General features: G+C 48.1%; 8 protein-coding genes across 8 annotated transcripts; 7 read left to right on the forward strand and 1 right to left on the reverse strand.

Annotated features, from left to right (window-relative positions):
- Positions 1 to 382: 382 nt before the first annotated feature.
- TbgDal_X6820 (40S ribosomal protein S9, putative) lies at positions 383 to 994 on the forward strand (the record flags this gene model as incomplete). The annotated part of the gene is made up of 1 exon (XM_011779558.1): positions 383 to 994. One exon carries the CDS (start codon positions 383 to 385, stop codon positions 992 to 994), a length of 612 nt encoding a protein of 203 aa, XP_011777860.1.
- A 312-nt stretch (positions 995 to 1,306) lies between these two features.
- TbgDal_X6830 (fructose-bisphosphate aldolase, glycosomal putative) lies at positions 1,307 to 2,425 on the forward strand (the record flags this gene model as incomplete). The annotated part of the gene is made up of 1 exon (XM_011779559.1): positions 1,307 to 2,425. One exon carries the CDS (start codon positions 1,307 to 1,309, stop codon positions 2,423 to 2,425), a length of 1,119 nt encoding a protein of 372 aa, XP_011777861.1.
- A 15-nt stretch (positions 2,426 to 2,440) lies between these two features.
- On the reverse strand, positions 2,441 to 2,749 carry TbgDal_X6840 (hypothetical protein, unlikely; the record flags this gene model as incomplete). The annotated part of the gene is made up of 1 exon (XM_011779560.1): positions 2,441 to 2,749. One exon carries the CDS (start codon positions 2,747 to 2,749, stop codon positions 2,441 to 2,443), a length of 309 nt encoding a protein of 102 aa, XP_011777862.1.
- Positions 2,750 to 3,292: 543 nt separating this feature from the next.
- TbgDal_X6850 (hypothetical protein, conserved) lies at positions 3,293 to 3,850 on the forward strand (the record flags this gene model as incomplete). The annotated part of the gene is made up of 1 exon (XM_011779561.1): positions 3,293 to 3,850. The coding sequence occupies one exon, from the start codon at positions 3,293 to 3,295 to the stop codon at positions 3,848 to 3,850; it is 558 nt and encodes a 185-aa protein (XP_011777863.1).
- A 395-nt stretch (positions 3,851 to 4,245) lies between these two features.
- On the forward strand, positions 4,246 to 5,733 carry TbgDal_X6860 (hypothetical protein, conserved; the record flags this gene model as incomplete). The annotated part of the gene is made up of 1 exon (XM_011779562.1): positions 4,246 to 5,733. One exon carries the CDS (start codon positions 4,246 to 4,248, stop codon positions 5,731 to 5,733), a length of 1,488 nt encoding a protein of 495 aa, XP_011777864.1.
- A 1,274-nt stretch (positions 5,734 to 7,007) lies between these two features.
- TbgDal_X6870 (hypothetical protein, conserved) lies at positions 7,008 to 7,706 on the forward strand (the record flags this gene model as incomplete). Its single annotated transcript, XM_011779563.1, has 1 exon — positions 7,008 to 7,706. One exon carries the CDS (start codon positions 7,008 to 7,010, stop codon positions 7,704 to 7,706), a length of 699 nt encoding a protein of 232 aa, XP_011777865.1.
- A 599-nt stretch (positions 7,707 to 8,305) lies between these two features.
- Positions 8,306 to 9,313, forward strand: TbgDal_X6880 (heat shock protein, putative; the record flags this gene model as incomplete). Its single annotated transcript, XM_011779564.1, has 1 exon — positions 8,306 to 9,313. The coding sequence occupies one exon, from the start codon at positions 8,306 to 8,308 to the stop codon at positions 9,311 to 9,313; it is 1,008 nt and encodes a 335-aa protein (XP_011777866.1).
- Positions 9,314 to 10,449: 1,136 nt separating this feature from the next.
- On the forward strand, positions 10,450 to 12,585 carry TbgDal_X6890 (N-acetyltransferase subunit Nat1, putative; the record flags this gene model as incomplete). Its single annotated transcript, XM_011779565.1, has 1 exon — positions 10,450 to 12,585. The coding sequence occupies one exon, from the start codon at positions 10,450 to 10,452 to the stop codon at positions 12,583 to 12,585; it is 2,136 nt and encodes a 711-aa protein (XP_011777867.1).
- Between the last annotated feature and the right edge of the window lie 262 nt (positions 12,586 to 12,847).

Consider the following 12,847-nt stretch of genomic DNA (forward strand, 5'->3'; position numbering starts at 1 on the left):
CTTATATTCGTGTAAAAAATAATAACAATAATTTTTCATTTACCAGTTGTATCAGTCTTTACTCTTTAAAAAAAAAATGCTTCGACTCACCTGACACGTACCCTTAAGCATCAATAAAGCGGTTGCTTACTACTCGTGTTATTATTCGCTCGCCTGTCCAAAGCGTGAGGAAGCGAGCTTTGTTGCTGTGCATGTTTGTCCGCTTTGAGTTTATTTAGTCCCCGTCCTTTGTGTCGTATTGGAAGTAACGTTTTCCGTGTCCAAGCAAATTTATTTGGTGCTAATGTAACATGAATAATGAAAGTCGAATCGCCCTCTCGATGTGTTTGCTCCCCTGTACAAGCGCTTCCTCTTCTTTTCGTGCCTACATTAACTTTTATTTATGTATTGCATTATTTACGTGCTTACGAAAGGGGTTAAGATGCGCAACTACAACAACTTCAACCGTGTTTGGAAGGCCCCACGACGCCCCTTCGAGAAGGAGCGTCTCGACCGCGAGATGAAGCTCTGCGGGCAGTACGGTCTCCGCTGCAAGCGCGAGATTTGGCGCGTCAACATGACACTCTCAAAGATGCGTCGCACCGCGCGTCTTTTGCTGACGCTTCCGGAAAACCACCCGCGCCGCCTTCTTGAGGGCTCTGCAATTATGCGCCGCTGCCACGGATATGGTTTCCTCGACGAAGATAAGGACAAACTCGATTATGTGCTTTCGCTCACCGTTCCCGACATTCTCGAGCGCCGCCTTCAAACGGTCGTCTTCAAGCATGGCCTCGCAAAGTCCGTCCACCACTCCCGTGTTCTTATCCAACAGCGGCACATTGCCGTTGCTAAGCAGATTGTTACGATTCCTTCCTTCATTGTCCGCGTGAGTTCTGAGCACCATATCGCCTTTGCGGATGCGTCGCCATTCGGCAACGGCCGACCGGGTCGCGTGAAGCGTGTGAAGAGGAACGCTGCGAAGAAGGGTAGCGGTGGCGGTGATGATGACGAGTAAAGATGTGAATGTGTCAAAAACCCTCATTACTGACGTTCTTTCTACTTTCTTTATTCTTTCTGAGTAAAATCTTTTCTCTCCATCAGCATTGCTGGGTCTGTTGCGCGACCAGGACGCGGGTGCTCAAGCTGTGTAGCGCACGCGTTTCCTTACATATTTCTCTAACAGGCACGGAAGCCTAACAAATACACTTGGCTTATTTTTTTGCCCCCTCATGTCTTGTACAAATATTTGCGATAGCTTAGCTATCAGCCACATTAATCAAACAAGTATACCAACAAGCCCGGAAACATAAACTCAACTGCAACGAAGATGTCCAAGCGTGTTGAAGTTCTGCTTACCCAACTCCCTGCGTACAACCGCCTGAAGACGCCATATGAAGCGGAGCTGATTGAAACCGCCAAAAAGATGACCGCCCCCGGTAAGGGTCTCCTCGCCGCCGATGAGTCCACTGGTTCTTGCTCGAAGCGCTTTGCGGGCATCGGTCTCAGCAACACTGCAGAGCACCGCCGTCAGTACCGCGCTCTCATGCTGGAATGCGAAGGTTTCGAGCAGTACATCAGCGGTGTCATCCTGCACGATGAGACCGTGTATCAGAAAGCTAAGACCGGCGAAACATTCCCTCAGTACCTCCGTCGTCGTGGTGTGGTGCCTGGCATCAAAACCGATTGCGGTCTCGAGCCCCTCGTGGAGGGTGCCAAGGGCGAGCAGATGACTGCTGGTCTCGACGGTTACATCAAACGGGCCAAGAAATACTACGCTATGGGCTGCCGCTTCTGCAAGTGGCGCAACGTGTACAAGATCCAGAACGGCACCGTGTCTGAAGCTGTTGTTCGTTTCAACGCTGAAACACTCGCTCGCTACGCTATCCTCTCCCAACTCTGCGGTCTTGTCCCGATTGTGGAGCCTGAGGTGATGATCGATGGCACTCACGACATTGAGACTTGCCAACGCGTTTCGCAGCATGTGTGGTCGGAGGTGGTTTCTGCACTCCACCGCCACGGCGTTGTATGGGAGGGATGCCTGCTGAAGCCCAACATGGTCGTCCCTGGCGCTGAATCCGGCCTCAAGGCCACTGCGGAGCAGGTTGCCGAGTACACCGTCAAAACCCTCGCCCGTGTTATTCCCCCTGCGCTCCCCGGTGTGACGTTCCTATCAGGTGGCCTCAGTGAGGTTATGGCCTCCGAGTACCTCAACGCTATGAACAACTGCCCGTTACCACGCCCATGGAAACTGACCTTTTCATACGCCCGTGCACTTCAGTCCAGCGCCATAAAGGCGTGGGGTGGAAAGGAATCTGGTGTCGAAGCTGGCCGCCGTGCGTTCATGCACCGCGCAAAGATGAACTCACTTGCCCAACTCGGCAAGTACAACCGTGCTGATGACGACAAGGACTCGCAGTCTCTGTACGTTGCTGGCAACACATACTAAAATAATTATGCCCATTTAGTTGGCTTTTCCCTTGTCTCGTGTCTTTTCCGTGGAAAGGTTCCCGGAGTAATCTGATGGCACAGCAGGGAGGTGCGCCTGCAGGTTGGTTAGGAAGGGGGGATGATGTAAAAGAAGAAAATGGGGGGATATCTTATGTTTAAGAGGATAAATAATGTGAAGGGGCTTTATATGCTTGCTTGGTTGTCTCGTTGGTGCATGGGGAATCTGCATGTTTGCTTTGGAGCACGCGTGGTACATCAATGGGATCATATCTTGCTGCCTCCCGCAGTCACCGTGCGGAGCTGCCGGTGCCCCGTTTCTCATAGGCGTGTGCACCTTCCGTCTGAGACCTGTAAATGGTTAAAAAGGAATATATAATTACCTTTTGAAAAGTGGTAAAAAACGAATATATGTTTTTTTTGGTTTTAATACGCTCTTTTGTGTGTATGAGAGGAATAAATAAGTGTGTGTGTGTGTGTGTGTTGTTGAAAAAATGAAGGACACGAAAGCGCTCATTAAGGGTGGGGATACACCAGGCATAATTATCCGAAAATATTTTGATGCACCAAATAAGTGAACATACTGACGAAATCAAAGAGTTGGAGGATGGATAGGGAGGCCTCATTGGCAGTGGTAAATTGATTTGACTTGAATATGATACCCTCTTACTGTTTCATTGCCACTACAAGTTGGTTTCCTTCCCCGGATGAATGGTTGTGAGGACATCCTTTTATGTGCCTTTGCGCCCCTTTATTTTCACTTCTTGTACCCTTATTTTACTCGCCATGCCATCGATACTTTGCTTGTGGTGGCGGTCGTGTGGGTTACCTGTTCGCTTGTTAAGGTGGTTGATTCCTTTGGTAGAAGATGGATGATGGTGTAGAAGCCAAGCCCCTCTGCTTGACACGGGAACAAATTGATAAGCAAGTAGAGCGGCTGTCGCGCCGGCCGGAGCAGCGAACGCTACCGGATCCGTTTCCTGTTTGTCCGACTGTGCGAATGTCGAAGGAGCAACTTGAGCAAGTTACGAAACGTGTGTTTTATCATTATTCGGAGAAACACGCCGAAGCGTTGCGACTTGCGGAAGAAAGGCGTGAGAAGGAATGCGGGGTTGCATCCACTGTATTGAGCGCGAGTGATGTGGATGACATCGTGAAGCGTTTGTACTATGAGGGAATGGAGCGTGTGAAGGTGGGTCGCAAGGAGGCTAGCGACCGCCTGTTGTTTAAGTCAACCAAGGTTCTTCCGGTTATCTCGCTAAAGAGGTTTGTCAACGACATGTATCTACGCGGTTTGGAGCGGGAAAAGAAGAAGGAGGAAAAGCTGTACGAGAAGTACATTCTCCCTACAGAGATTCCCAATCTGAGGATATCGAAGTCTCAAGCCGCGGAGTCAGCAATGCGCTTGTCACGTCGACATGAATAATCACTGTGTATCATTTATCCGGGTGTAGTGACGGTGAGTTTCTCGTGGCTGAAGGGGGTTCCTTGCACCATTTGTACTGTGCACTGCGTAACTAGCATTTTGCCTCTGTGTTGCTCCTTAAGGGCATAGGTTCATGTAGATTAGCGTCCCGGAGGAATTAGTGTGGAATTGTGTTGGAGAAGCTTCTTGCCTCCGTTTTAGACCACGATTGTGATAGCCATGACTGTGTGGACGTTTTCCGTGTGTCCCGTGATTGGTGCCCTGTGTTTCCACCCGAAGGTGATTTCCTCCTTATCATTTGATTCTTCACTATGATATTCATTTTCACCTTTTAATTTTTTCGTGTGTATGCATTTCACGTAAGGAGTTTAACTAGGGGTAGTCAAGGCGAGCTGATGGAAGACGATGCTGATGCCTACCTTCGGCGGGTGTCTCAACTGAAGCGGAAACACTTCAGAAAGGATTCTGTCACTGCATATCATCCCACGCCGGTGGAGGTGGAAACAGTCGACACCAAACCTATACATACCGTGGCTCGAAGGCTACCAATGAAGAAACGAAAGCGGATGTGTGATGATGATGAATTTGACGTTGTTTCTCTTGCGAGGGACGCTGTCAATGTTTCTTCTTGTGGAGTTTTTGTCGCGGATGGTCCTTCTACCAGTCCATTGGTTGGTTGTAATGGTGATAGAAAAGTATTGCAACAACCGGTGAAAATTACGCTGATGGAAAAGTGGTTTCCCGGGAGGACGTTGCAGAATGCGACTCTGGACCCTGCCCAAGCACCGCTGTACCAGTACACGGAAGTGTCGACGAAGCGAATGAAGGATGCCCGAGAGCGTTTTGTTACCTTAAAAGCCGGGGTGGAGGATGCGTTGAAGTACTCTTTTGTGGGCGAGTGCACTAATTTTGACGAAGTTGTCTCCAGAATGACCAAAGAGAGTTGGATTGAGCTTCGCAACACCCTATTTCAAATATCGTCGCGTGCTTCCTTGCGAAGGAAAAAGGGTGCAGTGAGGGCCATGAAGTACATTTTGTCAACAAATGTTGGGGAACATGTGCCGAAATCCTCAATTTTGCGGCACTGGAACGAATATCTTTTGATTCATGGCCCGGAACAGGGATTCCAGCCTACCCTTTCGCTTTTCGTTTGGGTCGAAAGTGCGGGCATTACCGCTCTCTTCACTGCCGTCGTTAGCCGCGCACTAAAATTGTTTAAGCAAGGCAAAAAACCAATGGCGTACTCGTTTTATGATGCTCAGGAGGAGGCTGAGCCCAGTTGTTGTGTTGAGGCTGCTACAAGTGAAGAAGACGAGTGCGTTGACAGCGGCGAGGTGCTTTCTTGTGAAGGGAGCGTTGAAAAATCGGCAAAGGAGAGTGAACCGATCGCAGTAGGGACTGGGGAAGGAAACGATGATAATTCAGTGAGGCCGCCTTCCCTAGTGGAGCGCCTTCCTCGACTCGGCGGCTGTTCAGAGGATGTAATATCGCTTCTTTCGTTCTTGCGCGTATTAATGCCAGTGGACTATCTGGACGAGGATGGGAGGATGATTGGTCGCTCCGCTGGTTACGGCGTTTGGTTGTATGCCTGCTTGACCGCTGTTGACACACCCTTTGACCCGGACTTGGACCGACTTGTTCATGAGTTTTTCCGTACTTGTTGCTTACAATTACGGGTACTCGGGGAGGCACACAACGTCCGCGGAGATGATCGTGGGGCGATATTGAAAGTTTTCCCATCCCGCAAAGATGACCCCCCTCAGTCGTCACAATACAACTCCCTTGGTGATGTGAGGAAGGAGGATGTGTTGGCACTCCACACCATTATCGTTGTGCTAGCCAAGTTATTCCGCCTAAATGGTAATCGTTTGGTTCCGCTGTAAAAGGATTTGAGGTACTGCAGTTACAACGTTCGAGTGGGCACTATACCAGATGGCAGTCGGGGCATAGGTGAGAGCGACTGCTAATGAAACGGAAAGGAGAGTAGTTACTTCAACTATAAGGTTTCATGGACAACGTTTGCACCTGGTTTCAGTGTCACTTACGTGCGGTGGGTTGCAGTTTGCTTTCCTCCTTTTACGAGGATGTCAGCAGACTTTCATGTATGGTGTGCTACCTTCGGTCTAAGAATCTTGACGCTCATTGCCATCCGAATGACTCCCAATGTCTGTGCGGACGACACATCCTAACAAGGGAAACACGTTGTTATTTTCCCCTTTTAGGTTTGTTTAATTTGGGACCTTGGATCTCGAAACTCTAGGAGGACTTTTTGAGCTCAAGTTTTATGCGAATGTGGTGATCTAAACACGCTTTGTTATCCTGTGGATGGGGGTATGGTATCGGTGAACTTGTGAAGAAATGGATCCAGTAACGGGGGTGAAGCGCCAGCTACGTTCCCGTGTGTGTTCACGAAGAGAGACTTACTGTGGTCTGTGTAGAAGAAGCGGGTACATTAATCCTTCCTATCCTTCTCTACAGAGGCTTCATCGAAACTTAGTGACACATTTAGTGTCTTCCCGTGTCTTTTCGGTAGCTACCGCATCTGTTGAGGTGTAGTTTCTGCTGCCTTGCTTATGGATAACGATAAAACGGTTTCGTGAGGGGTGACGAGGAAGTATGTATTATGGATGCGAGTCCTTGTACCAAATACGGCCGAAAACGTTACTTCAGCTTTAGGAGGGTAATACTTGTCTTCAAAGGTTCCCTTTCGTCTTTAGCACGCAACCAGTGATTTCCTCCCCAAGTTTTCACAGCGTGTTTTTGGAGCGTGGGCACACTGACGCCCCGGGTCGAGTGTAGTGCAGCGTACAGAAAGTGACTTACCGCTGTGTTGTTATTGCGTCACTATTGACCTCCTTTGGTCTTGGAACTGAGCCCCTTCCCCTTTAAATTAAAAAAAGAAGTTTAGGTCTTACATTCTACGACCCCCAAAGGCAATTTCTTTGGTGTCCACTAAGCTGTCATTCCGTCTACTCACTTCTCACCGTGCACATATATGGATACAAACCCTCTTCTTGCCTAGGTAAAAAGGAAAGACGCGCGGCGAGGTCAGTTTTTTTGTTGTTGTTCTTTCTCACAGGAGGGGCGAAAGAGACAACAAACCGAAAAGAGTGTAACAGTACATTGGCGGTGTACGGAGCTACTTTGTTAAGGTCAAATGTACCCACTCCTCGTGTGCGCTGACCTGTACGGGGAGAAATGCAATTTGGAGGTAAGGTTCCCTTCAAAACCGACCATAGAAGATCTCCAGAAGAGAATAGTTACTGTGTTTTCTACAGAAATGGACTCCCGGCGACCAGAGGGGTACCCTGAGGCGGACTTTAGCATTGCATTAGTTCACATTTACGACGATAAATCTCAACAATGGGAGAAACTTCTTAGTGACGCGCAGCTGCATGAATATGACCAACTCTACGTATTCCAGCCCCAGACAAGGTGGCATATGGACGTCCAAAAGAATCTTCCCCCTCCCACAACTCCTTCAAAAGACCATAGAACTGCTACACCTCATTCGATATGCAAATCACCACAATCAAAAGGTTGTGATAACGTATACTCTTTTTCACAGAATTGTGAAGCAACTGTAACAGCGAAAACACGGTTGGAGGAGCAGCGGCGACGCGAACGAGTGCTCAGAGAAGAGTTATTTCGTGTCAGAGAGGAAACGGAACGGCTGGAGCGAGAGGCTGCGTTGGAGCTATCGCGGAAGCGTTTGCTCAAATGGCAGGTAATGTACACAAGTACTTCACACAAAGAGACAAGTGGTATTTACATGGCTAGTATGTGTAATTATCCACCACTGGGAGAATGCCTTTACACCGTCGATGCGCCAAAACCTGTTTCACCTGGCCACTAGCAACAGCGGGTGTATCTGTGTATCCCGTTCCGTTGTGACGAAAACCCCAATTGGCTCTGCTGGAGGTGCTCATACAATGAGGGAAATGTGCACCATCCATGTGCAGATGTACGACGTGGTAATGTCCACCGTTTATGAAAAAGATGTTTAATTTTTTCCGTTCGGTTATGTTCGTTGTACGTGTTATGATTTTGTCGTATATTCTTTTGTTTACGCGCGATGCTGCTCATCAACCTCTCACTGTCTGACAGCAACCCTTGGGTAAATGGAACAATATCCCCGAAACATCCCAAGGCTGTCTTAATTATCTTAATTTCCTCTGTCTTGAATATAATTTCCTCTTCATGGTGTTATTGCCGTTTTAGTTGCTTTTCTCCAGAATTTGCCGTTAAGGAATTCGCTCCCTACTAAGGGTGCCAATATTCATATACGTCTCTTTGTTTTTGTTTTGCATTTGCGCTGTTGCGCCTGCAGTGCGCTTCTGTGATCGCACAGATACCTCTTCTTTCTGCACCCACTGAATTCTTTTGCCTCACGTAGTTTTTATTGGAAGGAACCGATTCGACCGTGAGAGCATCTCCGGTAACACCGTGATAGGAATGCGAGGTCTAATAAAATCATTTAGCGGACGTTCAGCACCCACAATCTCAACCGTCACTTTGCGGGCAAGCATATGCCACCCTGCGGGACCCCTTGCCGTTCCTAGCCGATTGCAGTCAACGTCTCCGATGGAGCAACTGATCATTAACGGCGCCGCATGGGAAAGCAGCAATTATTATCACAGACTTGGGTTTCAGGAGGCGGTACGGGACAGCAGCAGAATTAAGGAGCATTATCACATTCTAGCGAAGCACTTTCATCCCGACAACCCCAATGCACCACCCAACGCAACAGCGGCGTTTCAGAATATAAAGGAGGCATATGATCATCTCATGGAAGAAGTCAAAGATGAGGTTCCAAAAAGTCATCCGCACACAGGACATTCATATCGTTTTACCGACCACGAACGGCGGCAACAACAAATGCGTTTCCTAGGTGAAGGCATTGGCCTTTTTATGGCCATGACACTTGTTTTCATTTTTATTGTTTCGCGTCACAACAGTAACCGTGTCGACGGACGCTACCTTGGCCATTTCGCCATAATCTTTTTGACTATACAAGTATTCCCACGGCTTCTGGCGGCTGCGATTCTTTATGCCTGTCACTCGAACTATTTGGTAAGTATTGCTGAGCGCACGGAGCAGGCTGCGGTAAGTCTCATTGTGGAACAGCGGGAAAGCCATCTCGCCATACGTGCGGAAGGCATCGACAAAAGGGTGCGGGACCGTGTGGTTATGCAGGTGACGTACCCTCACAATGACGAACCTCGAAGGCACACCGAGGAGGGCAGTAAAGATAATGAAAATAACAATAAGAAGGAAGCAGATACGAGGAAGGGTAATTTGGAAACCTCACCGCGAGTGCTCACTACAGTAACATTTGACTCAGGTGTAACGCAAGTTATTGTCCCTGCAACGCGTGCCGACCGTGAACCTGCGGAGTGCCGCGTGAAGGTTGTGGATGAGGCGAGAGGTTTTGTTATTGTCGACCGTACATTTGAGATCTGATTTGTCGGGGTGCTTGTATCATTATTGGCGTATATATATATATATATATATATATATATATATTGCGCATTGGAGACGCCTGCGCTGTAGTGTCTTTGGAGAGAAATTGTTTTTAAACGCTTAACGAACGTTCGTGCATGTCGCCGCTGTTAACACAACCGCATGTATATTTTGTGGCGTCTTCGCACACGTCGCTTGTGGTAGACCATTATATTGTGCAACTTTATATATATTGGGTAACCGCGGTTATAGTAACACCAAATCGTACCTTTTTTTAAAAAAAAAGTTCGGTCACATCCGTCCCCAATCTTGTTATTTTATTTTTGGCGGCAAAGACTATGAGGGAAATCGTGGTGGGCGAAGGGCGGAAACAAGCGAGGAAGGAGATGTAACTTCCGCTTTATTTTGGTTTAAGTTCTGTTTGGCCGTTGGTCATCTCATCCCACCATTGGCGGTGGTTTTGTCTTCTGTATTTCTTCTCTAATATGCGTTGCTTCTCCCTTTTTTGTTTTCTTCTTTATTTCATCACATACGTCTTCCTCTTCCGTTGCGGTCCGCATTTACTCACATCGACGGGAAAGTGGCTAACGTTGGCGTGTTATCTCACGTGACTAACCGTGTGACACACGAGACCCAACAAAAGCAGCGGTAAAAGTTATTGACACAGCTCGACCAAAATCAAGAAAAACAAACGACCACGTGTGAAAGGTAAAACAAAAAAAAAGATAATAATAACGAAGAAAAAAGGGGGAAAAATAGGGAAAAGGAATATATTCCCGGTTCTGATCACACTCTAGCGAGTCTTTTCCTCTCGGTGTTGTATCCGGTGGCACAAACACGCAAAAAAGAAGTTAAAAATAAATAAAAATAAAGCCAAGGGTGGAATCCTGGGAGCGGAGAAGTCGTTCAAAAATTAATTCTTGAATAATTACAGTAACTTGTCACATCGACAAAAGGAAACGAAAGAGAAAAATAGGAGGAAAAGAGGAGTTGATACGGTAACAACAACAGTAAAGGGAAGGCAGATAAGTGGGACCAGTAAACAACCATCAAACACCGGCAACTGCTGTGATAGGCGAGTGTAACCACTAAAACAAGAAGAAAAAAAAGGAAATTTCTACACTTGTTGAGTGGCAATGGCTACAACCTTGCCTTTACAGCAACAGCGACTCTTTGACAAACTCGCGCGCGATTTCGATGCACGGGAATATGCAAAGGGCCTGCGCACAGCCGACAGCATTCTGTCCGTCGTCCCCAACCACGCGGACACCCTCGCACTGAAGGGGTTGACGTTGCACCACATGGGTCGTAAGGAAGAGGGACGTGAAATCATCGAAAGCGCCCTCGGTTTCAACGATACTTCCACAGTTGTGTGGCATTCGCTCGGGATGTGCCACCGCGCAGATGATAATCACGTGGAGGCGCTGCATGCGTTCCAGAAGGCACACGAATACGGCCCATCGAACGTAAACGTTCTACGAGATATTTCATCAATCTGTGTACAATTGAGGGAGTGGGAGCAATTCGTGGACGTTCGCAGAAAGATGGTGACCTTAAGACCAGGCGTCCGCGCCAACTGGATTGCACTGTCCTGTGGCCATCGCATGCTTGGAAACAAGGAATTAGCGGCTGCTGTGATAGACGTTATGACTACTATAATGGAAGCAGGAGATAACAGGGCGGAGAAGAGCGAAGTGCGCCTCTATCAGGTGGAACTAGAGTTGGCTTGTAATGCGCCTGCCCGAGCATTGGATCTACTGAAGAAACACAGCCAGGAGATCATCGATGAATACGAAAAGGCGTCTCTTCGCGCCAAAACTCACGCACTTCTCGGGCAAAAGGTGGAAGCTGAGAAATGGTACATGGAGCTCATCACCAGAGGAATGGCGGAGGCGGATTGCGTTGCCGCGATTGCCCAATTGCGCAAGATTCCTCTTGACGCAGCCCGACGTCCAAAGCGTGATGTGGATAAATACCTAGAACTTCTTAAACAAGTTCAGGAAGTAAACCCCAAGAGTAACTACGCCAAACGGCAGGTCCTGGAATGTGTGCCTATCGAGCAGTTCAGGGACCAACTTCGTGAATACGCGGGGATGTTCATAGTGAAAACCATTCCCTCGCTTTTCAGTGTTCTCAAATCACTTTATCAGTGTCCTGATCGCACACAGCATATTGGTGAGGTGTTCCATCAATGGGAAGAGGAACTCATGGCGGGAGATTTCTCAAGCTTCGGTGGAAAGAAAGATCCTACTTTTATTTTGTGGGTTTGGATGTATTTGGCTTCCCACTATTGCCGTATACGTGAGTTTGGACGGGCTTTGGAGTATATTGGCCGCGCCATCGACCACACACCAACGTTTGACCTTTTGTACCTCATGAAGGCGAAAATACAAGCGAAGAACAACCAGTTGGACGAAGCTGCGAAAACGGCCGATATGGCACGCCGGTTGGACCTACAAGACAAGTACCTCAACGGAAAGGCTGCCAAGTACTTCTTCCGCGCCAACAAGATTAGGGAGGGGGAAGCACTAATGCAAATGTTCTACAAGACCACTGAGGTACCTGACGATACATACCTTACTGCGCTGGAATCCCAGTGCGCATGGTATGAAAGAGAGGTAGGGGATGCGTATTATCGAATGGGTGACTACATCTCTGCACTATCAAATTACCTGATGTGCGAGAGCCACCACCAACGTAATCACAATGAATTGTCCGAGTTTCACAACTATGTATTTCGTAGGTGCACGATGAGGGCCTGGTTTAACGTAATCGCCTGTGACGACAACCTCGAAGAAAACAAATTCTTTCAGAAACTGTGCCCCCGTATCGTTAGGACATATATGAAGATTCATGAGGAAGGTGAGGAGGCTGTGCGAGCCAAATATGCTCCTAGACCAGAAGTGGGTAAGTATAGCGATGTGGAGGAAGGAAAGCGTATCGGAAACCTGAGACGTACATTCTACTTGCACAACGTAGACATCTCCGATCCTCTCAAGAAAGCAGGGCGATATCTTCAGGCGTCCCTTCTGCACAATGCGCTGTCATCGGAGGTGCACCTCCTAGCAGTTGAGTTCTACACAATGTGCCGAATGCCCTTTCTCGTGGCACGTGAGTTGTTGATTTTGGCTAAGTTGAAATGTCCGTCGACGAACGAGCTTGTTACTCAGTTCGAAAACAACCTGTTTCGTGAAATGGCATCCAGCATGGATCCACGGGTGGAGTCCATAATCAAGGAAACGCTTACTACCGCTTTGGAAAAACTGAATTAACCGAAGCGGGGTGTTTCACACTACTGCGCACAAGCAGGTTTTCCGCCCAGCTCGCAAGGGGGAATAGGGTAGTGGAGGTGTCGTCATACAAAAACAGATGTGAGGGTGAGATAAACGTACCGAGTAATGGATGTAAGGGAAGGGGATGGCTCAAATGCAATATAACCCGATCACAACACAGACTGTGCTTGTTTCTGTGCAGCGTACACGTAGCGTGCAGAAGGCCAGGTGAGTCCTCTACCGTTTTTCCAGGTAACGGCTC

The sequence above is a fragment of the Trypanosoma brucei genome, chromosome 10, assembly GCF_000210295.1.
Source record: "Trypanosoma brucei gambiense DAL972 chromosome 10, complete sequence".
NCBI classification, from domain to species: domain Eukaryota; phylum Euglenozoa; class Kinetoplastea; order Trypanosomatida; family Trypanosomatidae; genus Trypanosoma; species Trypanosoma brucei.